Raw genomic sequence first — 26,641 nt, 5'->3', positions numbered from 1 at the left:
TAATGGATGGTGAAGAGGAGGATAAGAAGGAAGAGCATTCCCTTCCTGGGGAGCAGTGTAAACAAAGGCTATAGGTTGACATTCACCTTGTGTCTGCAGGACCGTGAGGAGCCTGGTCCAGTTGTGGAGTGGAGGTACTGTGTTGGAAAGAATGGAGATAAGGTGGCAAAGCTTGTTTAGTGCCAGGCCCAGAGGCGTAATGCTGCTGCACAGCAAAGTGTTCTGGAAGGTTGTCCTGTAGCACAAGGAACGTCCTGGAACTGCTTTGCTGGGTCCCCTGCCTTTCCCCAGTCATCCTGAGCCGTGACCCTGGTTGTCATGCAAACTCTCTGTGCTACGGTTTCCTCAATTCTAAAATGAAGACAATGATTTTGTTTACCTCACAGGGTTGCTGTAAGGAATAAAAGTAATAATAATCACATAAAGTGCTTAGCACAGTGCTGAGTACTTGGTAGAGCTCTTTACATCTTTTGTTATTAGGCAAGAGAGATAAGTAATGGCAGCTTTGCTTTAGAAAGCTGACTCTGATATGCAGGATAGGTTTTTATTTTTTGAAAGCTTCATGGGGTGAAGCTTGAGGAGGCTTTGTGGAGTTGCCTTTTGCTTGGATGGGGCTGAAGACAGGAATTGAGAGGTGTCACCACAATTTCCAGCTTCTGTAGGAAGAAACAGTAAAGCATACAAGGTGACCTGTTAGGTTAAGCCATTCTGTTTTCACTGCACCTCTATTTCACAGATTTTAGGAATGATCATGCTTGATAGTCATTCAGAAATTATTTGGTCAAAGTAATTGGGAGTGTCCCTAAGTAGCCACAGAGAACTCTTATGCTGGTCAATTAGAGGAAGTGAATTATTGGTCCCAAAGTAACTGGAAGTTTGTTTGCTTGCCTTTTTGTTTCTTAGTTAATATTTTGTATTTTGTACCCAGAGGCAGCTGTGCTGACAGGGGTGAGATAGAGAATTGAATCTGAATAAATCAAAATGGAAAACAACTGTGAATATCTGCACAAGAATTGTAGTGCCTAACTTAGATAACTCATGCATGCTAATTCTGTTTGTTGTGTTTATACTTGGGGCGGATAAAATGGAAGGCAGCTCTCTCTATAAAAGTAGGAATTCTTTTCATACTTTCCTTGAAGCTTTTCTTTCTTTTAACTGTGATTTTTAGCTGAAAGTAAGTTTAATTCATCTAGTAGGAAGTTTGAATTTTTACTAAGCTTGTCTTTGTAAAGATATGAATAAGTTGCACTTCACTCCTAACAATTGTATGAAAAATTTTTGCAGCATGACTGTTATACTACCTGAAGAAAGAGCATCTACAAAGGATATCATTAAAAACACTTACATTTTTGTTTATCACAGTAAGTTTTACTTCCTAAGTGCTACTTGTCTATATTTTGATTCTGAATATTATAGATGTTTCCATGTGTGGTATGGAGTGTTCTTATGTGCAATTTAAATGGTTTCAAGGGTCAAGCTTTATATATGCTAATAGTTCCGGTATAGCACTCCAAATATAATGCCATGCATTTACTGAAATCGACAGTTGTCAATTATTCTTGAAGATATTTATTTGTGTCTTATAAAACAGAAGAGATAGTCAGTTAAAAGTGAGTGTGACTGTACTGTTCGAAGAAATACCTCTCTAATTCTTATTGTACACTTTAAAATGTACTATGTATATGTGTACGTATAGGTATATGTTTACGTATATATATCAAGTAATTTCTGTAACTGTTCAGCTGTATGTAGCACAGATTACTTCTATGCCAGATAGTGTATCAATCTACATCAGATCCCTTTGAACTGATCCAAAAGAATATCTAGAATTAAGTGCAGTATAAATTGCATTTATTCCCCTCCCCTACAACGTGCAGTTCTGGTGCTGCTGCTTCAGCCTCTGCCTGTGTCATCATATGGCCATCTTCTCTCTGTGTATCTGTGTCTTCATCTGGCATTCTCCCTGTCTGTCTCTCTCCTGTTCCTATAAGGACACTAGTCCTGTTGGATTAAGAGCCCAGCTACTCTAGTATGACCTCATTGTAACTTGATTATACTGTCAAAGACCTTATTTCCAAATAAAGTCACATTTACAGGTACCGGGGGTTAGGCCTTCAATAACATGTCTTTTGGGGGAACACAATTCAACCCATAACAGGCATTTAGAACAAATCTATGCCATATTTAACACATCATACTTAATTGCTGTGATCAGTATATGTTCACAGAGATACCCTCTAGGTCAGAAATTGGCAAACTATAGCCCAGGGGCCAAATCTGGTTCACTGCCTGTTTCTTAAATAAAGTTTTATTGGAACACAGCTACATCCATTGTTTACATATTGTTTTTGGAAGCTTTCGCCCTATATGGGCAGAGTTGAATAGTTGGAATAGAAACCATATGGTCCACAAAGCCTAAAATTTTACAATATAACCTATTACAGATAAAATTTGCTGACCCCTGCTTTAGGTAATGCTTCAAAATGGTACAGCCATATGATTAAAGAACTTCAAGGCCTCTTCGGGGTTATGTTTTCCAACTGTAAAGAGATTTTATAGATGGGCAGATCAAGATTCATGGAGTGACTTGCCACAAGTCTTACTGTTTGTCGGGTATTTTCTTTTACTTTTTTTAAAAAGGAAGTTTTTTCCCCCATAATTTTTTTTTATAAGATACACAATACAGAAAACTTATCATTTAACCGTTTTATGTGTATAGTTCAGTGGCATTAAGTATATTTTTATTGTTGTGCAACCATCACCACTCTCTATCACCAGGATTTATTCATCTTCCCAAAATGAAATTTTGTATTCATTATAAAATTACTCTCTGTTCCCTGCCCCCCACAGTCCCTGGAACCACCACCGTTCTACTTTCTGCCTCTATGAATTCAGCTACTCTGGGTACCTCATATAAATGATCATGTAGTAGTTGTCCTTTTATGACTGGCTTATCTATAATTTTTTTAGTTGAAGGAAATATGCTTTACAGAAACAGGAATAGTCTAGCCTTGTCCTTGACTCACCAGTCGACTTGGTCCAGAGTAAGTTGATCAACTGTTTTTAATGTCCTCAGCTCTAAAATGGCACATCTTTCTCTGAAGAATACAATGCAATGCCATGATATTAGTCAATTAATATTAAAAAGGAAGATCTTAAAATTTATAATGAAATAGTCACAAAATATTAACTTTGCAGTTCAGGTATTTGCTCCCAGTATTTTGGTCCAAGAGAACACAAATACTCAGAAAGTGACTTCGTGGTCATTGGAGTCAGAGCCAAAGATGAAGGATGATAATTCAGGGTCTCATGACCATTCTTGGGTAGGATCAAGCATACCTCTCTGGTGACTACTTCAGAGTTTGCCAAGTTCAGTGTCTCCCTGTCCAAGACAGTGTTGCCTACACACTGCCCACATCTTGCACTTTGTACTTTCCTTTCGTGTGCTTCTTGATCATCCTTATTCTATTCACACAAAGTTATTCCAGATGGTAGAATATAATTGATTAAGTTTTGGTTTCCTAAATATATCATATTTCAGTCCTGCCTCCCTAAGACACTCGGAGCTTTGAGTGTTCATAAAACTCTTTAGACGTTTGTGTACACACTATTTCTTGATTTCATCTTGAGTGGGTAATTTAAGCCATGATTTTCATATTTTACTCATTTACCACTAGGGAGAAACCTTATTTTAAAATTCTTGGAGGAGAAAGGGTACCTGGCAGGAAAGTTGGGTGACTAACTGTTGCCTCCATGGACATCCTAAAAGCAAATAAATTGTACTAAGGCATTTGTTCTAAGCATTTGTTTGTCATCAGGCTCTAAGTTATGTCCCAATTTGTCATTGTCATTTTGTCCAAATAGCAGGAAAGGGTATACAGATATGAAACTCTTAAAATAAATTCAGCAAGCATTTGTTTGCTTACTATGTACTAAGTGCATTACCTGTATTATTTCATATAACCTTATTAAAAATTCCTATGAGATATATGCTTTTGTTATATCCATTTAGGTGATGAGAAAACTGAGATACAGAATAGTTCTTTGCCCTATGACACATAGCCAGTAAGAGATTGTGCCAGAATTTGAACGTGAGTAGTCTTGACTACAAAGTCAGATTTTATTTATTTGCTTTTTTATTCATTCAACAAATTTCAATGAGAGCCTATTATATTTTAGGACTGATACAAGGGATAAAGCAGTAATGATGAAAATCTTGCCCTCATGGAGCTTATGTTCTCTTAACTACTTTTCTGTAAATTCTTGTATTTTCATTATCATCTAACCTAAGATGTTTTGACACTGCTGCTTATTTCAGCTTCTCATTAAGATATTATGAAAGGAAGATTTGATAACCATCAGCAGCTTTTCCAGTCAGCTAGGATAACCTCTTTCAACAATAGAATTGAAGAAACCATTGAAGACAAATATTGTTTCTTCTTGTAATATCAAGGACAAGTTATCACAACTTCTGAGACTATTGTAGGGTTTCTCGCTTTGAAGGACAAGAATTAAGAATGTCTGTTTTATATAATAGCTAAAGTCCGTTGCTTTAAGTTAGGCCAGTTTTCTCTTAGCTTTTCTGCAAACTTATACAAAAATCAACCAGTATCTTAGTAAGTCTTTGAAGAGTTGAAGACAGTATGAAGACACTAATTTGCTTTTTTTTTTTAGTGTTTTTTGTTTTTGATCCAAGATGGACATGTGAAGTACAAGAGAGAAGGTCGTCTTTGGTGGTTTGCCATCCTCTTTCAGATACTCTTTCCTCCTGTGGGCTCCCCAGCCTCCCTGCCAGCAAAATATTAGAGTTAATACCCCGCTAAAGTGTTAACTCATAACCAAATCCTCCTGTACTTCCCTGGCCTTTCTCCTATCATATGGACTTCAGAAGTCTACAAATCCTGGTGAGCTGGGAACCAGTAGTTGAAGAGATGGCTCTTAAGGCTCAATTACAATCCTGTCTGGAGAATTGGCATTTTAATGGAAAACATTTCTGCTACTCTTTCATTTGAGGGGACTGAATAAAGATTTAACATGCCACTCTGCATTGTTGAATAACCCAGATTATTAATAATTGGGAGAGGGAGATTAGTTTTCTTTGTACAACTTCCAATTGCTTAGTGAAATGTTTAGGTTTCTCCATCTTGATTTTAAGAATTGGAAGTGATGAATATTGAGTGCAGAGGAAAGAGTACTTTCTGATCATTGCATGCCTTATTTTATGCTGTATCCTAGATCTATTGCCATGCTTGGAATGTCTCATTCATTCTACAAAGATTCTTTGGATATATTAAAGTATCCGGACCTCTGCTAGGTATTATGGGATTACTAGGTACTATTCAGCTGGTGGTGGTCCACAGAATTACTACTTGTAATATTTTTACATTTCTTTATAATTTAAAAAACACTTCTTATTATCTCATTTAATCTTCTATATGGTCATTATAACAATACAAATGTATAAAGAAAATCTTCCCTGTAGACCAGTGATTAAGATGGTAATATTAAGCTAAATTTTCATAGGAAGAAAATGAAGGTTAAGGAAGTTAAGTGACTTGCCTTGACTAAAAATCATTTTTTTCTTGACTCTGAGTCTAGTGTCTTTTTTTCTACACCACAGTTACATGTAAAATCAGGACTTTTTAAAATTCATGTGCCTAGTCTCCTCTGGTATTTGAATATTTATGTTACTAAGTTTCTGTAATGCATTTGCCCCAATTGAATTTCATACCTTTTTTTTTTTTTTTGCTGGGACTTTTTTCTAACTTTTCTACAATCACTCCTAACTTAGAATCATTTGCATTCAGATTTAATAAAATATTCTTAGTTTCTGCATTTAAGTTATTTGTTCATTTATGATCTTCAAAGATTTAATCTGGCCTCCCAAAAGAACAGTTGTGGTTCCATAATGATATTTTAAAATGTCATAGCCCTGATGATTGGAGTAAATCCAGTTTTTCCTTATAGTCTGTACCTATTTTAGTAAGTCTCTGTTCTTTCAGTAAAAATGGAACTTGCTCCAGCCAACTGTTGAAATCACAGTAAAGAAAATGCAGCTAGATTTTCTGCCTCTTAAAGAAGAAAAAAAAATCGTCAGTCTGTGTCTTTAGCATAATGTATTTAAAGCACTTTAAAATATTTATTTAGCTAGTTGCACAGTAGAATAATCTAGCCTACACTTAAGGCTGTTTATCTGTACTCACTTTTAGTATATAGACTTAATTTCTCTTTTATTTTTTTTTTCTGTCTTTCTCATTTTTCATAGCCATGGCTTTTGCTATTTTACCTTGATGTCTTTGTAACTGGCAGAGTCTTGAGCATGTAGGACTCATTTCTTGACCACTCATGGTACTCCAGATTTCCACTGGAGTTTATGTCATTTCCATTTAACATTTTATTAATAAATTTGGTGTATTGCTCCATAATTGTTTCAAAGGTGGCCTTTGAGATCATCCGATACCTAACGGATAAAGTAAGAATTGGCCAGCTTTAGCAAGGATGGGGAGAGGTGAGGGAAGTGGGGCAGGGTACTTCTTTGAAAGAAGGCCCATCTCTAACTAGAGGGTAAAAAGGTTCATTGTGGCTGCAGCATGGAGTTTGAGGGAGAGGCTGCAGAAGTGACGGGTCTGTGATGGGCTTATTAAGTATTTGGCTTTATCCTAAGAACAAGGATTTTTTAAAGCTAGGGAGCAGCATGATCAAATTTGTAGTTAGAGTCCTCTGGCTGTGCTGTGGAGAAAGGTTTGGCGGAGAAGAGCTGTAGGGAGACTGTGTAAGAGTTCATTGAAGTAATGGAGGGTAGAGATGATAGTAATCTGAACCAGGGTCAGTTAAGTGGAAGGATTCAAGAGACATTTAACAGAGAGAGTCCTTGAGAATTATTGATTGCAGAGGAAGGGTGCATTAAGAGAAAAAGACTCGGTCAAGGGTGATTGGAAGTCCTTCAGTTCTCTGTTCCCCTCCCATTCCTCTATCACTGGTTTTAGGCAATCACACATTTTGAGTTGTAATATCCATGGCCATAAAATATATACATTTGGACCCATTAGGAGACTTTTATGTATTCTAAAATCTCTGTAGGAAGATTTTTAGATTACAAAGGGTAGTTTTATGTTAGAGATATTCCATGTTAAAAGATTAAATAGTGTACTTACATATATAAAATAATTTACCATAATGAAAAAGTCATTTAATATTTCAGGTAAATGGAAAGATATAACCCTATTTTTAAAATGTTATGCCATTAAACAAGAGTTCATTGATATATTTATTAGACAAGGAAAGAATATGAACTTTTTGGTATAGGATTACCCATCCATTGCCCCGCCTTAACTGAAATAAAAATCTATACAAAAAATATAAATGAATGAAAACATTTGTTAAGTATGCAGATAGCTTCAGATGGTTCTGAGGGTTATCAAGAGCCATTTGTCGTTCCCTGGACGAATCCAGATCAAAAATGATCAAGTGAAAAGTTATCACTTTTCTTTGATAGGAAATCACCAGTGGCCACTTCACTCCTAAATACCACCTAGGCAATTATTTCCTTCCTTCTCTTTGTCCATTCTTCTCTCGCATTGTTCCTATATTTTCTTTAATTTATTTTGTACCAGGCTTCCCTTGAATTCTTGGACTTGCGAAGTTCTCTTGAGAGGTGTAAATAGTAGGGAACCGGCACTTTTGTTTTGGTCTTGGCTTTACCAAAATCAGCTCTGTAATTATGAATTTGCCACTTCTCAGGATCTTGAGAAAGCTGAAGTAGATTAGTGATAAGGGGACTCCCAGCTATGATTTTTTTATGTCTTTTTCCTGGTCCTGTATATCCAGTTGCTTCCATGCTTTTGTTTATCTGAGGGCCCCACTGGTACTTGAGATTTGTTATCAGAATCCCCCACCCACATACTGAGGCTTCCGAGTCAATGGGTGAGTCAGTGGAAAGCAGTCCAAGGGGAGGAGGAGAGGCAACATAGCAGCTGAAAGTCTTCTGTTTAAATGCTTAGAACCTACGCATAGGTCTGGAAACTTGCCTCTTTGTAACATTCTCTCTTGCTGTTTTTATGTTGTTGTTGTTGTTGTTATTATTTTCTTAACCAGACAGATGTTTGAGTTTTTATTTTTGTTTTTTTGTGTTCGTTCATTTTTTTTTCTTGGAATAGGAGAGGTAGGGCGGTTGCTGAAGAGGGGAAAGGAGAAACTACCGAACATTTTTTACAAACCGTGCTGCCTCTAGAGATACAAAGCACAGATTTCCTTACAAAGGTTGTATGTAATTCTGTCCCCTACCTCCAAGTTCACCATTTGCACTTTCGCTTATGGCAGCCCACCTCCACATCTCTCTTCAGGTACTGCTCTATAGCATATTCGTGACCTCCTCCTCCCTCCATTGCTAATATAAGTCCTTATAATATCCATCCTCAAGCTATTTCCTCAAGGAATGCTAATTAACCCCACTTACAGTGCTGATCACCAGTCACATTTAAGCTCCCTGGACTTCATTAAGTGTTATTCTTTAAAAATATATTTAAAATAGGTTCACATGCAAAATAGAATACCAAATCATATTGTATGTATTGTAGTATATATGGAAATATATATATATTGCAATATATTTTAAATACACTAGAAATAGGAGACTTCATGTATTGATCTGTTTTATCTCTGAGATGAAGATCTGAAGTGTTAAACACTTCACTTATAAAGTCATTTGACCTGATTTGTTTTCCATGCTCATTGTGATTGTTATGACTTATTGAAGTTGACCCAGCTTGGAAGTTGTCATGTTTACCTTTGCCTTAAAATGCAGTCATTGAAAGCTGTTTCAGAAAATGTATTGTGCCTGCTATGATACTAAAAATAGTAATTTTTAAATGTTATGTCTGCTCTACATAAGTTCAATTATATATAAATAAGATATTTTAAAAAGCTGGCCTGGTCTACTTCTTGGCGTATTTTAAATTTGAAATGGATCTTTGAACACATGTATGGCTGCTGGACTAGTGGTCGTTGCGTTCATTGGTTTGCCACTCGAGCCATCTTCATAATCTATCACTCTGGTACTAAGGAAGATGATTCCTGTCAATTGGAGATAAAGTGCTTTGTATTAATTTCCCCTTCCCTTCCACTGCTGTCAACTCCCTAGCCATCACTGCTCTCACTGCTACAGAAACAAAGATGATGTAATTGTAACACCTTTTCCTCTTTCTAATAAATACTACACAAGATTGAAAGCTGCTCTTTACTGATTCTCTTTGGGATGTTAAACTTTTGCTTAATCAGTGGAGACCACACTGATTTACCTGTTTCTCTAGGATTACTGGATTGCAGTTTTCTGAGAAGCAAAGAACCAGGTCTAATTTATGTTTAGCAAAATAGTGGTAGTAGTAGAAATAATAAGTTTGTGGAATGCAGAATAGGATTGAACGACTTTGAGGAATTCTTTAATGCATGCTTTTGAATACACTTTTTGCAGTGAATGGTTTTTTGTAGATCTCAATGTCCACTGGTTTTTTGTTTTGACCCTTGCAAAGAGTCATAACTATTTACCTTTCCACTAAAAACCCCCACCCTTACCGAGCTGCTTGCTTACAGTTGTCAATTGCCCTCTCTGGACCCACCCCACAGTAACAAGTTCGTTAGTGTTTTTTAAATAAGGTACAAATCAAAGGCTGTCTCATTCCCCCTCCCCACACCCCGCCATTCCCGCCGCGGCCAGGTGGGACAGGCGTGGGGAAGAGCAGCTCAGTAAACAATTTCTCAGGTTGACTCATTCTCAGCACTGACCGTTGTTTTTAAACGCGCCTGGGGAAATATACTAGGCATTGTTATAATGAAAACAACCGTGAGGGGCTGGTGGTGGAGAGAAAAACCGAGAAAAAAATTGACCAAAGCTACGTGTCGCGCTGGAGCCAGGGGACAGGGCGGGAGGGGCGGCCGCGGCACCTGCGAGGAGCGCGGGCTGGCGGGCGTGGCCTGCGGGCGTGGCGCCGGGGGCGTGGCCGGGGCCTGCGGGCGTGGCCGGGGGCGTGGCCGGCCAGCGGCTCCGGCGGTTGAAAGGGGGTGGAGTTGCCCTTGGAGGCGGCACCGGCCGTGGGCCCTGAGGCCCGCCGCGCCCTATCGGGCCCTAGCCGAGTGGCCCCGCGGAGCCGGCGCGCTCCCGCCTGCAGGGGGAGGGCGGACGGGGCGCCGGGACCGGCCAGGCCTCGGCGGGCGCTGTTTCTCTTTCACTTTCCTTCCCTGTGAGGCGGGCGCTCCGGCGGGCGAGGAGCGTCAGCGGCCACCGCGGGGTAGGTACCCGGCGAGCTTGCGAGTGGCCGAGGGGCCGGGACCCTGGTCGCCCCCGTGCTCCCTGCCCAAGTTTGCGCCAGGAGCTGGAGCGACACCTCCAGGCACCTGCCGCGGTCGCCCCCGTCGGGAACCGGGGGAGTCCCGGGGGCGTGGGCGGGGTAGTCGGCTGGGGTTTGGGGGCTTCGGTGGCGCGGCCCCGCCGGCGGGGAGAGGGCGGCGGACTGCGGGCCCGGCCGGAGGCGGCGCGCCCTCCCCAGTGCAGCCCCCGCCCGGCCTGAACGGCGCGTCCGCCGGGCCCGGGCCCGCGCACCTGCGGGCGGGCGGGCGGGGCGGGCTTGCGCTTGGACCGCCCAGGGCGCTCCCGCCGGGTCCCGCCGCCGGAGGACTCCGAAAAGTTCCCTGCCGCCCCTGCCCAGTCACTGCCTGTGCTTGTGTCCTTTCTGTCTTGGTGACAAGGCTCTATGCTCACGACCTTAATACCACCCCAGATCAGGACCTTGCGTTTCCTCTTTCGGAGGACTTTCTCTTGGAGCTTCCAGGCAAACCTGTGGGAAAGTCAGGGCCGTTAATCCCAGTGTATAGAGGAAGAAGTTGAGACCCAAGCGGAGATACTAAATGTCTTGCTGAAGGTCATAGAGGGCTAAGGACAGAACCCAGATCCCTAGACCCCTATTTGTTAATTATGTTCTTTTTCTGCTACACCCTCCACACGATTTCCCAAGTGGATAGAATAACATGCAGAACCTCTTAGGAGAACATTCTCAGTGGCAATGTGTGGATGGAATGATGCCTTTTGCCTTTCCTGTTGCTTTATTTATACTTACCTATGAGTGAACAGCTAAAATAGAAAAGTTCCTGTTTTTAGAATTAACTTAGGAAATCACCTATTTCATGTCGCGTTTTCTAAGAGGACGCGTTTGTTACAAGAAAACATTTAAAACTTTTAAGTAATCTTAAGTATAAGCCAGCTCTGCTAAACGTTTCTGGAAAAAAAGTTAATGACATTCAGTTTTTACTGTGTGTTAGCTCTATGTGTATTGTCTTATTTAATCCTCACCACTCTAGGAGAACGGCACTCTTATTTTCATTTTACAGTAAAAAAAAAAAAAAAAGTAGGATAAATATGTTAAGCTCATGCACTTACTAAATGTGATGGGTTTCTATCAGATATTGTTGTGGCCTAATAGAGGAGATAAAAAAATATGTAACTAAAAACCAAAGTATGTTAAAGGACAATGTAACAGGAGAGAAGTAAGGGTTAAAAACCATGGGGAGATTACAATGAGGATAGCCCTGGAGAACAGTTTTGAAGGATGGATAGGATCTAGACAGAGGAGTGGAAGGGCTTGTTGGATATAGGGCATAGAGCGTGTGGGAGTGCATTGGAAGAGAGTGAGTGAACCTTTCAGTTTGCCTGAATGTTGAAGGGTATGGTAAGGTCGGTCTGTGGAGGGTCTTATATGACAAGCTAAGAAATTCAGTTTTTCTCTTTGTAAAGATGAAACACTGACATTGTCATTCTTTCTTTGACATCTTTTGCTAACCTGGTAGCAATATAAGATGGACTAAAGGTAGAGAGGTAATATATACTAGTAGTGTGGCTGTGTATGGATTGGAAAAGGACAGCAGCATGATTTGACGACTGAGTGTGGGATACAAAATGGAAATTAGAGAGCATTTTGATAATGACTTCAGTTTTGAACCCTATAACTTGTATTGGCAGGAACTCCTAATTGAGCAGTCAAGCAGATGGTTAAGATCAATTACTGAAGAGGTAAAGATATCAAAACTGGAGTTAATAGCCTTGGATGTCATTTGCATACAGGTGATAGTCGAGGCTCCAGGATGGGATGAGTTTGTCATTATTCTGAGTTAAATTGTAGCAGGTTTACTGTTAATGTTGCAGTGAGGGAAATGTTCTATTCTTCTGTTCATCCAATTTGGAACACATAACACTTGCCGCTAATATAATGATATTAATACATTATGAGGAAATTGACACCTTTTTCTCTCATCTTTTCATTGATTATTGTGGAAACAGATATGGGAAAGCGGAATCACCAAAAGGAGTGATGACCAGTGATCTCATGATAGATCTGGATGTTAGTTCTCATGCCTCAGGATCTCCAGTTGGGAACTCCATACCAGCTCCGGGAATCAGACTTTCATCCACTTAAAATTTTTCTTTGCTTGAACTGCTAAAGCCAGTCCTAGTTAACTACGAATGGCTACCCAAAGGAAACACTTGGTGAAAGATTTCAATCCTTACATCACCTGCTATATCTGTAAAGGGTATCTGATCAAGCCAACTACAGTGACGGAATGCCTCCACACCTGTAAGTAATCTTTTTCATCATGTGTCCATCAGAAGTTGAGTTACATTTGCTCTTTTAAAATTTTTTGTTTTATCTAGATTTTAACTTTTGAAACAATGAGTATTCTAAGAACTAAGTTTAAATATATTTTCAGGATTTAATTTATTTGTCATTGGAATGCCAGTGGCATGAAATTATTCCTGTACTTTTTAAATTGTAATAGTTGACTTTTCTCTGACTTTAAAATGTTCTAAATATCATATTATGGTATTTTTAAAAAGTAAACTTAGGTTTTTTATTTAAAAAATTATACTGAAGGAATTAATCTGCTCAGAAGTTTTATTAGAATATGCATACTTTAATTCATTGTTGGTTTTTTAACCACTTTATTGAGGTATGGTTGACATACAAAAAGCTGTACATATTTATTGTATACAACTTGATAACTTTAGAGATAAGTATACACCCTTGAAACCATCACCACATCTATGCCATAAACCTATTCATCACCTCCAAAAGTTTTTTCCCACCCTCTTACTATTTTTGTGATAAGAACACAACAATAAATATATCCTCTTAGAGAATTTTAACTGTACAGTGCAGTATGGTTAACCCTCGGTACTGTGCTCTACAGTAGACCTCTAGGACTTACTCGTCTCATACAGCCAAAACTTTGTATACTTTGACTAATAACCAGCAGCCTCAGCATCACCTGGGAACTTGCTAGAAATGCAAATTATCAGGCCCAACCCTGGATCCACCAAATCAGAAACTCTGGGAGTGGGCCTAGTAATCTGTTTTTAACAAGCTCTCCAGGTGATTCGGAAGCACTCAAGTCTGAGAATCACTGTTTGAATATGACCATATCTGTGGAACTCCTGACAAGTTTTTTTTCCTCACCTGTTCAGTCAGTAAAGGAAGAGAAATTTTTAGAGCCACTTGTGCCAGAATTTCACTTTTTGTTTTTCTGCCAATACAAATTTATTTTTTTATTTCAATGAAAGTAATTCCAGTAAGTTCTAGGTTATTATGTGTACAAAAGTAGGTACTTTATATATGTACTTGATTTTATTTTAGCTTTACAGTAACCTTGGAGCAGTTGGGGTGAATGTGGAGAGGGAAAGAAGATATAGAGATTATCTTCATTTTTGGCGTATGGAAACTAAGAGTTAAGTAACTTGCCCAGTCCCACAGCTAATGAGTGATGGGCCTATATTCAACTCCAAAGCCCATGCTATTTCTAAGATAAAGTGGTGTCTTAAAAAAAAAAAAAAAAGCCTCCCTTTCAGCTATACTCCTTCTGCTGGACTGATATAATATTATACCACTTGTTTTAAATAGCGGGGCAAAATAGAATCACCCGGAAATGGTCAAAATGACGAATTTTATGTTATACATATTTTCCACAATAAAAAAAAAATGGAATTACCTAGGAAGCTGTTTAAACATACATATGGCCAGAACTGTACCTGGAGGGGTCTGTACCTGGGCATGTGTACTTTGGGAAACCTCTTCAGGTGATGCTGGTCTATATACACCTGTTGTATGCCATGCACCATTCTAGGCACAAAGGATACAGCAGTGAACAAGATAGTAGAAAAATCTCTGCTCTCAAGAAGTTTTAGGGGAAACTAATAATATGTACCATGTTAATGATGAATGCTTAAAGAGGAACAAAGAAGACTTGTAGATAGTAGAGATGGGTTATATATAGTGTCAGCATTGGGCTCTGATATGATGACGTTTGAACAGAAACCTAAGGGATTGAGCTCTGAATATGAGAAGAGCATTCTAGGCAGAGGGAAAATCAAGTATGAGGCCTTGAGGTAGGAATGCCCTTGGCAGTTTCGAGGAAGAGCAAATTAGAAGGCTATTGCTACAGGTCAGCTGAATAGGGCCTTCATCCAGGGTAATGAGGTGTGAGATGGAGGTGGGGAAGAGTGAGTGGATTGTGGATGTATTGTGGAGGAAGAGTGGACAGAGTGTGGTTACTCTAGAGTGGGGACTATGTTTGCCACTATACCAAGCATGGTAGGTGGACATGGCCTACGGTCTGTTTTGTTTTGCTGCTTAACATTTGTGCATTGTTTTTATATTTGAATGTGGGGCATAATGAAATCCTAATTTAAATATCAACTTTTTTAGAGGAAGAACAAAAGATTCTAGAAGTATAAACAATCAGTTTATAAGCAAGGATTATGTTTATATTTGCAATAGCAGTATAAGGTCTAAAGGTGACAGTCTATACAGGTCATTCTGGCCTAAAAAAGCCCTTGAACATGGCAGAAGTGTGACTAAAAGACAGTGTTAAGTCACAAATGTGGCCTTTTATCAACAGAGAATAGAACAGAGTAAATGATAGAGTTAGGTACTCAATGCAGTGTCTGAGGCGATCTGAGGATTCATTAGAGCTAATCTTTATGCATTTTCCAGTCCTCGAATTTCAGTGTATTTTTTTGTTGTTTATAGTTATATTAGGGCTTTAATAAGGTAAAAACTATACTATGTGCAAATTATCCTCTTATTTGTATTAATAAAATCAATAGCACCTCAAAGCAGTGTTCCTTAGTCATTGGTTGAGTCTTTGATGCTACCTGGTTTCTTTATGTATAATGTGGGACAGATATAGTGATATTGTGATTTGGGATCAGTATGGAATAGAAAAGATGGCCAAATGGGACAGGAGGAAAGCGAGAAGTGTTAAGTGACATTGTGGTACCCCATAATATTTTCAGTCTTGACTTAGTCATATGAAAATAATATCTTAAGATAACTTGGTATACTGACTAGAATTTTATGATTATACAGTAAATATAAGTAAAGAATGGTTCTTATGAAAACTAATTAGAAATATATTTTGGTGTTATTTTTCGAGTTTGAAATATATAAATGGAGGTTTATTATTGGTGAGTAAAACCAGCCATGGAATCTGCCATTCTGGACTTTCTGGTCAAGAGAAGAAACAGTAATCAAGTTAAGAAATGTATAAAATAAAATCGAATGCTAATAAGTGTGATGAAAATAATGAAACCGAATGATACAATAAGTATGTGTCAGGATATTACAGCAGAATGGAATGCTAGAGAGGAAACTAAAGTGTTATCTGAAATTCTTAAAGCCATGGGCCAAAGGCCTTCTCAGGGAGGGACATTAGCTCTTGGGCCTGGCTGCAGTAAATGTGCATTGGGATGGGAAGTGGGGGTCAGGAGTGACTCTCTCCACTTTGATACAGATAAATGAGGTTACTTTACTCTTTCAAAATACTATGCAAACACAATTCAACTTTTTTCTCAAATCAGATAGGTTGTTGCTCTCTCATTCTCACATTGAGAAATTGAGGTAACTCTGTCTGACTTCCCTGAAGATGTAAAAAGAAGGGCCAAAAGGACCAGCAAGATGGCTGACTGCAGCAGCCCTTGACGTTTTTAACACTCCAGCTAGATGGAAAAAGGAGAAAGGGGCAAGCCAGTTTGAAGGAAGCGGGAAGCAGAGATGAGGTAGCAGGGCAGACTAGGCAGACTACGTCTCAAGAGTTGTGGTGTGGGGAAAGGCTAGTAAAAGCCCAATCTTTAAGAAGGTTTATACATCACCTCCTAGCACCACTTCCCTTCAGCAGGCCAAGGACATTTGATAACATTTTAAAATTTTATAATGAGATAAAAATTTAAAACAAATGAGTTTTTAGCTTTCAGTGACCACTTAATGCTGGAGGAACTAAATCTACATTAACTATGATTACAAGTCTATGAGATAATTTTAATAATGCAACAAACCTAAGGAAATAAACATTCACATGAATAATTATTGAATTATTTAAAATAAATAATTAGATGTCAGGTACTTTGCTAGCCACTGGGGTAAGTCTAAAAAAAAGGTAAATTTGGAACTTAAAACTCTGTCAAGCAAAATTTCTCATAAGCCAAAAAAATTTCTACACATGGATTTACATCTCTTTCTTTTCTGTATAAACTCATCTACTCTGAGATGTCAACTCTCTATACTGATACCTCCCCAGTTTTTTATTTCTGGCACGATCCTTCTTAACTTTAAGATCCTACTGGCATAGTTCTTTCTTAGTTTTAGAATCCTACTGGATGTCCACTTAGATGTCCTAAAGCTGCCTAGAACTCAACATATCTAAAAATGAATGAATGGAAATACAGTATTGAGTTGCACAAACAAGAACTGTGCTCTGTACTTGACTTTTTACCCTCACTAACTGGTCCGTTTCTTGTCTGGTCTTTCTTCTTAATCTCTCTCAAATCTGCCCCTTCACTCCCATCTCCCAGTGACTGTTCTTGCTCAGGCCCTCATTACTTCTTACCAGAGTCACTTCAGCCCACTCCTAACCTGTGTCATAGTGGTGGTGATTTAAACAGCTTACTTCCTTCACCACTCACTCTTCAGCTGATCCAAAATTTCCTAAAGATATCCTACCACCTTCAGGATAAATTAGAGCTACTTAGGTGTGACTGATTTATATCTCACTACCCAACACACACAAACATACAAATTACTTGGTTCAGCAGCTTGCTCTGCTTAGAATGCACTTCTCCTGTATGCCTAGCTAGCAGTTACCCATCAAAACTCCTATCCTCCAAGATATGCCACCACCTGCTAGCACAGATAGATTTGGGTTAAGTGTATCCTTAGTACCTGGTACTTGAGTACTTAAATGAATTAATAAGCAAGTCAGTCAATTATTTTATTTCCTTTCAAAGATTCAAATGTATTATAGGTAGCCTGAAAGGCATGTAGGCAGTGTTGGTTAGGAATTATGAATTTTGAAAATCTATTTTCCAAAATATAGGTGAGAGTCTTGTGGGTCTTAAGTGTGGAGAGAGGGAGAGATACTAGTTTGAGGATTAGAGATTGGTAGCTCTAGATTAAGGGATGTTCCAACTCTTGAACCAGTGTTTAGAGAAACTTTTTAAGGTTGCTTAGAGAGTATTTGCTGGTGATTGTATAGGTCGTTGACTTAAAATGAAAGACTTTTCACAAACTAAGAACAAAAGAGCTTTGTTCCAGCAATTAAAATGTGAAAAATACAGTGCATTGTTTCTTAACTCTTTTGTCGTTCATGTTCCCTTTAAGAATCTAATGATTCTTTCCTCAGAAAAAAGGGAAGGTAATAGACATAGAATTCTGTGGTACAAGACAGGAAAGTTTTCTTTTTTCCCCTTTCAGATTATGGCATTAATTCATTAACTAAGAATGAATTCTTTGGAAAAACACATTGTTATACTTAGTTCTTAACTTATGCTAGGAAGGGTTAATTGATAATTAAATATGGTTGTGACATTTAAAGGATTTGGTGACTTTATGTGATAATATGTAAGAAAGAAGGAATAACTTAATCATCAGATGGTAAAATTTAAGTACTACCAACTATGTATTGTTTTTGAACAAGTGTCGTAAATACACAAGTATTCAAGGTATAGAGAACTTTTGATACATTGATACTCAGTGTAAAAATCTTTCTCTGCAGATACTTGTTGTTCAAAGTGCAGCCTCCAGACTAGCAGTATCCACCAGTAACATCACCTAGGAACTTGTTAGAAGTACAAATTTGTGAGCATTACTGTAGACCTACTGAGTAAGAATCTCTGGGGAGAAGGCCAGAAATCTGTGTAATAACAAGCACTTCAGGTGATTCTGTGGTGCACTAAAGTTTGAGAAGCATTGCTCTGGGTCAGACATTTATAATACAAATATTTCTTGAGATAAGCAGTTTGTACTTTTAACCACAAAATAATTAAATGCTAATAAAAGATTAAATAATAGCTGTTATTTGTCATATGTTTGTCATATCTGGGATCATGAGCTTATTTAATCTTCCCAAAGACCTTCTAGTTAGATGGTATTATTTAATCATTCAACATATGTTTACTAGCACCTACATTCTGCTAGTCTTTATTCTCATTGGTAGGAACACAGCAGTAAAGAAGACAGGCATAGTCTGTACCCTCCTAGAAATTGTTCTAATAGGAGAGAGAGAAAATATGCAAATAAACAATATAATTTCAGATGCTATGTGTAACAAATACTAGGAGGAAAAATAAAACAGGAAATTCCTTCTTGGGAGTTACCATTTGAGCAGAGACCAAAATAATAGGAAGGAGCAAACTCAGAGGAGGTTTGAGGACAGAATATTTCAGATTCTCACTCCAGTGTTTTTCACAGAGACAAGACAAAATGTTAAGTAACACAGCTAATAACTGTTAGAGCTGGGTTCTGAATCCTGGATAACTGACTCAGGCATATCTTCATAATAAATTGTCATTTCTCTAATTTTATTTTATCTTCTGCATGGCTGTATTTTCTAAAATTTCTTTAACAACATGTGAAGTTAAAATGTATGTATAATAAGCCTCTTCTGATTATTTTTTCGTGACTGTATACCTGTCATTATGTACCAAATCAGTATTTGAATTTATCATTGATTCTGAATAAATAGCCAATATAATGAAGAAAAGATACACACTGAACTTTCTAATAATCTTTATAAAATTTGACTTTTAGAGTCAAGACTTGTTCTAAGAATAAAAATTAAAGGCCTATTAAAAGTTTTCGATTTCATCAGAAAACCGTTAGAATAAATGAATTCAGTAAAGTTGCACAGTCAATACAATACACAATAATCTGTTGCATTTCTGTATACTAACACCAATCAGAAATAGAAATGAAGAAAACAATTCCATTTACAATTTATCAAAAAGAATACAATATCTAGGAATAAATTTAACTGAAGTGAAAGAACTGTATATTGAAAACTAGAAGACATTAATGAAAGAATTGAAGAGGACACAAATAAATGGAAAGATATTTCATGCTCATTGATTGGAAGAATTAATAGTTAAAATGTCCATACTACCCAAAGCAGTCTGCAGATTCAGTACAGTCTCTATCAAATCCCAGTGGCATTGTTACAGAAATAGAACAAACGATTCTAATTTTTTTTTGGAACCATAAAAGACCCCAAATTACCAGAGCAATCTTGAGAAAAAAGAACAAAGCTGGAGGTATCATGCTCTCTGATTTCAAACTATTACAGTGCTATAGTAATTAAAACAATATGGTATTCTCATAAAAACAGACATACAGACAATGGAACAGAACTGAGAACCCAGAAAGAAACACACGTATACAGTCAATTTATGACAAAGGAGGTAAGAATATAAAATGGATAAAAGACGGTTTCTTCAGTAATGGTGTTGGGAAAACTGGACCATTGTCTTCACCATACACAAAAATTAACTCAAAATAGATTAAAAACTTGAACATAAGACCCGAAACTATAAAACTCCTAGGAAAAAAACACTGGTGAGAAGCTCCTTGACATAGGTCTTGACAATGATTTTTTGTATTTAACACAAAAGCAAAAGCAACAAAAGCAAAAATAAGTAGGATTATATTTGACTAAAAAGTTTCTTTTGCACAGTATGAGAAACTATCAAAAAGAAAAAGCAACCTACTGAATGTGAGAAAATAATCATAAATTATAGGTATAACTGATAAGGAGCTAATATTCAAAATATATAAAGAACTCATACAACTCTAACAGCAAAAAAAAAAAAAAACCTAATTAAAAAAATGGGAAGTGGATCTAAATAGACATTTTTCCAAAGATGACACAGATGGCCAAACAAGTACATTGAAAAGTGCTCAGCATCACCAGTCATTAGGGAAATGCAAATCAAAACCATAATGCAGCATCACCTCACACCTGTTAGAATAGCTATCATCAAAAACAAGTAACAAGTGTTGGCAAAGATGTGGAGAAAAGGGAACTCTTATGCACTGTTGGTAGGAATGTAAATTGGTGCCACTACTATGGAAAACAGTATGGAGGTTCCTCAGAATATTAAAAATTGAACTATAGTATGATCCAGCAATTCTGCTTCTGGTTATTTATCTGAAGGAAACAAAAACACTAGCTTGAAATGATATATGAACTCCCATGTTCATTGTAGCATTATTTACAATAGCCAAGATAGGGAAACAACCTAAGTGTCCATCTATGGATGAATAGATAAAATATTATGTAAAATATTTTATATATATATATATATAAATGGAATATTCACTCATAAGAATTAAATCTTATCATTTATGACAACATGGATGGGCATTATACTAAGTGAAATAAGTTAGGGAAAGACAAATACTGTGTGATCTGTCTCATAGGTGGCATCTAAAAAAAGTTTTTAGCCCAAGCTCATAGATACAGATAACAGATTGGTGGTTGCTGGAGGCGGGGAAGAAATGAGTTGACTCTTTTTTTGTTTGTTTAAATAACTTCATCTTTTTTTAAGGAAAAAGGGAAAAAAAATCAAAGACCTAAATAGAAGTTATATTTAAAGTCTTAGGGTACAAATATAACATTTTAGGATTGTAATAGAAATGAGGTCGGTATACTGATGTTACATGTTTCAAACAGTATTTTGACATAAACTAGTCACTCATTTGTGAAAGTGATTACAGTGTTCATTGTGATGATTCTTTTTAAATGAGAAAGAATAATTATAAGTCTTAACCTAGGTGTTATCTATTATTAGTAATAATGTTAAAGAAGAATTATATGAGATGTATGGTTCTTTTAGCTTTTGAAACTGCATTAGATAGTAAAGAATGTTTAAACAGTTGAAAGCCTCATAGTGGACACTAACAGAAAACTAGGAAATAACTAATAAAAAATGAAATTGATTTTCATATTGGCTTCTGAGAATAAATTATATCTAGAACAGAATGAGTTGGAACTGATACTAATGATGGATTGAGAAAGTGTACCTAAAATACATAAATATTTAGAGTTAGAAATCATGGTCAGTGTACAGGCACATTTTAAGAGTTTAACAAAAAGGTTACATATAAACATTAAGAACAAATACAGTCTAACCTGTAGAAAAGACAAAAGATAATTTCCATTTCAATTTGAAGACTTCCACTTTGAGGACTTTTCATAACTACCGATGCTTCATAAAATACTGGCTTTTACTGAGACTACTGTATTGTATCAAAAATTTTAAAGCCAGTGAAAAAATTATAGTCCCTCAGAAGTCTCAACCACTGACTTTTTTTTTACTCAGTTAACAGAAAATGATCGTTGTAATTTAGAAAAGTAAAGTAGATTTTAGTTTATATTATATTGAATTAACTCTTATATTGAATTAATAACTCTTATATTATATTGAATTAACTCTTATATTAATTATATTGAATTAACTCTTTTTAGTTGTCAAAAAAATTACTGGTAAACTCAGAGTTTCTTCCCTTGCTTTATTTGAAAGTGTAGGCTCTTTTCTGACTTGACTACGTGAGTACACTTGTAGGCCCTAGAATTTGGCTCCCTTTGCTATTCCTACCCCTTGTGTCCTCATTTATTTCAGCTATTTACTGAGCACTTTCCTCTTACAGAAACTATTCCGGGCACCTGGGGTACATCAGGCAACATAGTAGGCAATAAGAAAATCATAGTATATTTTGGCAAAATACGCTACAGAAAAAGGGAGAGTCAAGTCCAGTAAGGGGAATCGGGAAGTCAGTGGAAGAGTGTTACAATTTAAAATAAGCCACTGTTCAGGGTAGGCCTCATTAAAGAAGGTGACATTTGAACAGATTTAAGGAGGTAAAGTAGTTAACCAATCACATATCTGAGGGGAGAGTATTTCAGGTAGAGGGAATAGCAAGAGCAAAGGCTCTCAGGCAGGCGTGTGCCTGACATGTTGAGAAATGGTCAGGAGACCAGTGTGGCTGGACAGCAGGGAGTGAAGGAGAGTTGAGAGAGGTGATGGGGGTGGACATTGACCACAGGCATGGTGCGTAGTTCTCATAGGGCCATTTTAAGGATTTTGACTTTTACTGTGAGAGAAATGGCCCATTTCAGGCAGGATTTTGAGTAGAGGAATGACATCTGATTTATGTTTGAAAGCATCATTCAGACTACTGTTGAAAATAGACCTGTAAAGAGGCTGTCGCAATTATCCAGGCAAGAGTAGTGGTGGTTTGTGCTGAGGTGGTGGTAATGCCTAAAGCGGTCATGTTCTGGTTATATTTTGAAGGTAGAGCCAAATTTGCTAATGAACTGTGCGGGGTTCATAAAAGAAAAAGGAGTCAAGTCAGTCTTACAGGATATCTTTAAGGTTTTTGGCCTGAGAAACTGAGGGATAAAGACGGCATCAAATCATACAAGAAAGGCTGAGGGTAGATCAGGAGTCTGGTTTTGGAAATTGAATGTAAACTACGAGACATCCAAATGGAGATGTCCAGTTGGGAGTTGGTCCTATGAGTTTGGAGATTATCAGCATATTGATTATATTTAAACCATGAGAGCACCAACGGAGTGAGGGTAGGTAGAGAAGGGGCCCAAGGACTGAGTTCTGGGGTGCTGAGAAGGAGGAGTCATTGAGGTAGGAAGAAAGGGATTAACTGAGTCAACTGTGTTGAATCAGATGCAACTGAGAATAGACCACTAGACTTAGCAACATGAGGATGTGGCTGATCATGTCAACAGTTTCAATGGAGTGGTAGGGAATGGAAGTCTGGACAGGTGCGAGAAGATGGAAATTTTTTAATTTCCTGGTTTCGATAATCATATTGTGATTATTTCATCTTGATGACAGTAAAAAAGGGTGAAAAAAAGAATGGGAAGAAAGGAATTGGAGAGAGTGAGTATAAGTAGCTCTGAAATGGAATGATAGCTAACAAGGGAAGTAGGGTCAACAGATGTTTTATTTCTGTTTATAAAGATCTTTTTATATGAATATGTTTGACTGTTAATACGAGTCTTCAGTGGACAGCAAAAGACTAACATAGGTGAAAGGGGAGAATAATGGAGCAGTGTTCTTAGGTCGTTGGGAGAGGATCTAGTGCACAGAACAGAGATTGGCTAAAACTAGTGAATTCTCTTTGTTACAGTTTTTTTTCCTTTTGTTTTCAGTGAAATAGGAAGTGAGGTCATCAGTGGAGAGTGAGGTTGGGGGAGGATATGTTGGGGATTTTAGGAGAGAGGAGAAGGCATGAAGTATTGATGAAAAGCATAATGGACTTGGGGCACTGAGTATGACCACCTGGCAAATGAGGGACCACCTGGTCATGAATTTAAAGTGAGAGACCAGTCAGCATGGTGCATATTTTTCTCCCACAATGTTCAGGTACAATCTTGTAGAAGCAATGTATGTTGGATTTAGCCAGTGTTAGTAGTATAATCAAAGAAGAGAGAAGTAGAAAAGTTGAAGTAGAGAAGAGCAGAGCTATCAAGATCACGTGTGAGGAAGTGATTATTCTGACTGATCATGGAATTTATATTGTTCAGGAGGGGAATGAGTGCATTGCTGCACTCCCTGAGCTACCAAACTCTACCCTGACCTTGGAGTCACACTTGACTCCATAAGCTGGTCTGTAGAAGTCCAGCCTTCCTGGACCTTTTGGTCTTCTGACTTGCTTGAATTAAGATGCCCCTGCCATGCTTAAATCTCAAGACTCTGTCCTGACCCTTTTCAACAGGTTCTGCCTTGCTGCCTCCTCTTCTGTCATGGCAAAGCAATTAGGATAAAGCATTCTTAGCAGAAAGTAATGCTCTCCTTAGTGTTTTTCATGAAATTACAGCTCATGTAGGCCTTTGAAAGAAATGTGCCATTTATAACGTAGGAGAAAAAGTGTCCATTACTTCCCTGTATAAGTAAAATCAAGAGATACTGTCTCATGGAAGCACATTCTGGAAACCTTGAAAAAAATATTGTCAGTTTCACATGTAATAATATGTATCAAAATCAGGAAACTAATGCTGCTTCTCTTTGCAGATGACCACAGTTTACTTATAAACTTTTAGCAGATAATAAAGTTTTCAAAGGCAAACTGTATCAAATGAGTGTTAATCAAGTAGGGCATATAAAGATAGTGATGTGCTTAAGGAAGGAAGAAAAAAATATGCTTCTATGTTGACAGATCAAACCAACACATTAGGATAACTTTAACAAATGAAGTCAGCATTTGATCACTTTTAATAAACAGAAGATTGCTAATGAATGACACCAACAAGGACACGAACGGAAAGACTATTAGTGATAGCCAAATTAGTGCCCAAGAAATTCATGTAGATTACTTTGTATCATCAGAGTTGAGAAGCTAGCTCTCTCTGCTACATAGATGTGGGTGGACCATACATCGAAGACAGCAACAGCACGTGGTCCTTGTACCTGTGGTGAAGAACTGTTTCCCCCTTGAGAACTTGAAAATAAGGAAGTAGGATAGCCCTTTATTAGTTAAACTGTGAAATCAACATGTAATAGTGCTTCAGAGTAGGTATCTGGAAAGTGATCAAGAAGAGAATAAGGTGTTTCCTAGACCAGTGGGACTGTGCTGGAATTAAACAGAAAAAGCTAAGGAAGGAGTGTATAATGAAGAAGTGTTAGTCAATCTTGGATCCTCCATCTTAGAAAAAGAAGTATCATACATGCAAAGATAGGCAGTTCTCATTCAGGTAAAGCAGTGTGTTTGAAAATAGCATACTTGAGTTGTAAGACTATCTCTGGAGTGGACATAGCTGCAAAGGATTAACACCAATACATGATAGGCATTTCAAGTTCCATTAGCAAGATCATCTGTTATTTAAGGTAGTTGCATACACTGATCATAGTCTGATGCCATTCAGTATTTGATTACTAACATTCTCTTTGTTAGTTAATAATTTTGTGCTCATCTAGTGATCTAATTTATAGTTATAACTCACATTTATTGAATATTTACAAATTACCACTCATTTACACATTGTACATATATTATCTCGTTTAGTTCTCACAGGAACCCTGTGAGATGGGTACCCTTGTTATCTCCTTTGTACATAGAAGCACAAAGTAAGTAATGTGCCTAATGGCAGAACTGGGGTTCAGATCCAGGCAAGTCTGCTTCAAGATTGTCTTTTATCCAGAACAACTGTACAGTATTACCTTGGCTTCTCATGTAAATCTGCATTATAGAGAGAGGGTACATTGATCCCATATTCTTTTGATTATGTTTTATCCTGTGACAGTGGTTTTCTAATGGTGGATAATAAAGTGACTTGTGATTATGATTTGGTAGAGGGCCACATTCTGGGATGGGGCTACTTAAGAGAAGTAGTAGCCAGTAAGGATTTTGTGGCCAGTTTCTGGCCTCCTTTGGCCAGGATTTCCCATTATCTTTTGGCACCTCATTGGAGAGTTTTACAAAGTTGAAATCTTGGTGCTCACATCTCAGAGATTCTGATTTAACTGGTTTAGGATGGGGTCCATGAATCTGTTCTTTAAAAAAAAATCTCTGGCAATTGTGGAGCCTATCTCAGCTTGAGAACCACTGCTTTAGATGACACAACAACTCTATTAATTTGTGCAGCAACCTTGTTCGAATCTAAGAAATGATTAAAGGAAGGATTTCACTTAGTAAGCTTTAGGCAGAAAGTTTCATGATATTTGCAGTGGGCTAAATTTTAAAATCAGTTAAAAGTATGAAATCTTGATGCCAGGAACCAAATGTTATTGACTTTATGATACCTTGCACAGTGGTTTGGATTTTAGGCCTGGAGCTGCACAGCCTGGTGATGGATGCCATCTCTACCACACAGCTGGACATCTGTGGGCAGTCCTGAGCAGCCTGCCCAGGCTCTCCAATACTGTATTCCTCATTTACCAAAGGGGGATGGTAGTGTCCATACTACAATCCATACAGAGCCCTGAGCCCAGAGCTTAATATTTGGTTAGTACTCAGTAAATGTTAGCACTTGTTGCTATTTAAGTGTTTTTTTTGACTGGGGATATCTTTGGTGAGCCTAATTCCCTTTCCGACCCAGGTGTTTCTGTGGCTACAACATCTGTCTGTAGAGTGAGAATGAAGATCCTAATAGGTCTCTATATAGTCTTAACCTAAACTGGAACCTTTTTATCTTGGACCACTTGAGTTAACCAATACAGCAATTGAGCCATTAGAGAGCTGGGCATTAAATCTTTAAGATATTTTAAAACTGTGTTTTATAGCTAGTATAAACCAAATTATAAACTAAGAATCGG

At 37.7% G+C, this 26,641-nt stretch overlaps 1 protein-coding gene across 3 annotated transcripts in view; it reads left to right on the top strand.

Moving 5' to 3' along the window:
- The window catches only part of PCGF5 (polycomb group ring finger 5), a 105,626-nt gene that overhangs the window by 32,871 nt on the left and 46,114 nt on the right, over window positions 1-26,641 (top strand). The window contains exons 1-2 of one of the 3 annotated variants that reach the window (XM_039871748.1): window positions 10,097-10,283; window positions 12,326-12,620. In XM_039871748.1, coding sequence (XP_039727682.1) covers window positions 12,509-12,620 — 112 coding nt within the window. In that variant the 5' untranslated portion in view covers window positions 10,097-10,283; window positions 12,326-12,508. Of the gene's footprint in view, window positions 1-10,096; window positions 10,284-12,325; window positions 12,621-26,641 lie in introns of those variants that run through there. The other 2 variants (XM_039871746.1, XM_039871747.1) reach the window with 2 other exon arrangements.

This window comes from Pteropus medius, unplaced genomic scaffold, assembly GCF_902729225.1.
Source record: "Pteropus medius unplaced genomic scaffold, Ma_sr-lr_union100, whole genome shotgun sequence".
NCBI classification, from domain to species: Eukaryota; Metazoa; Chordata; class Mammalia; order Chiroptera; family Pteropodidae; genus Pteropus; species Pteropus medius.
Note: the sequence above shows the minus strand (reverse complement) of the source record. Positions and strands in the feature narration are given on the sequence as shown.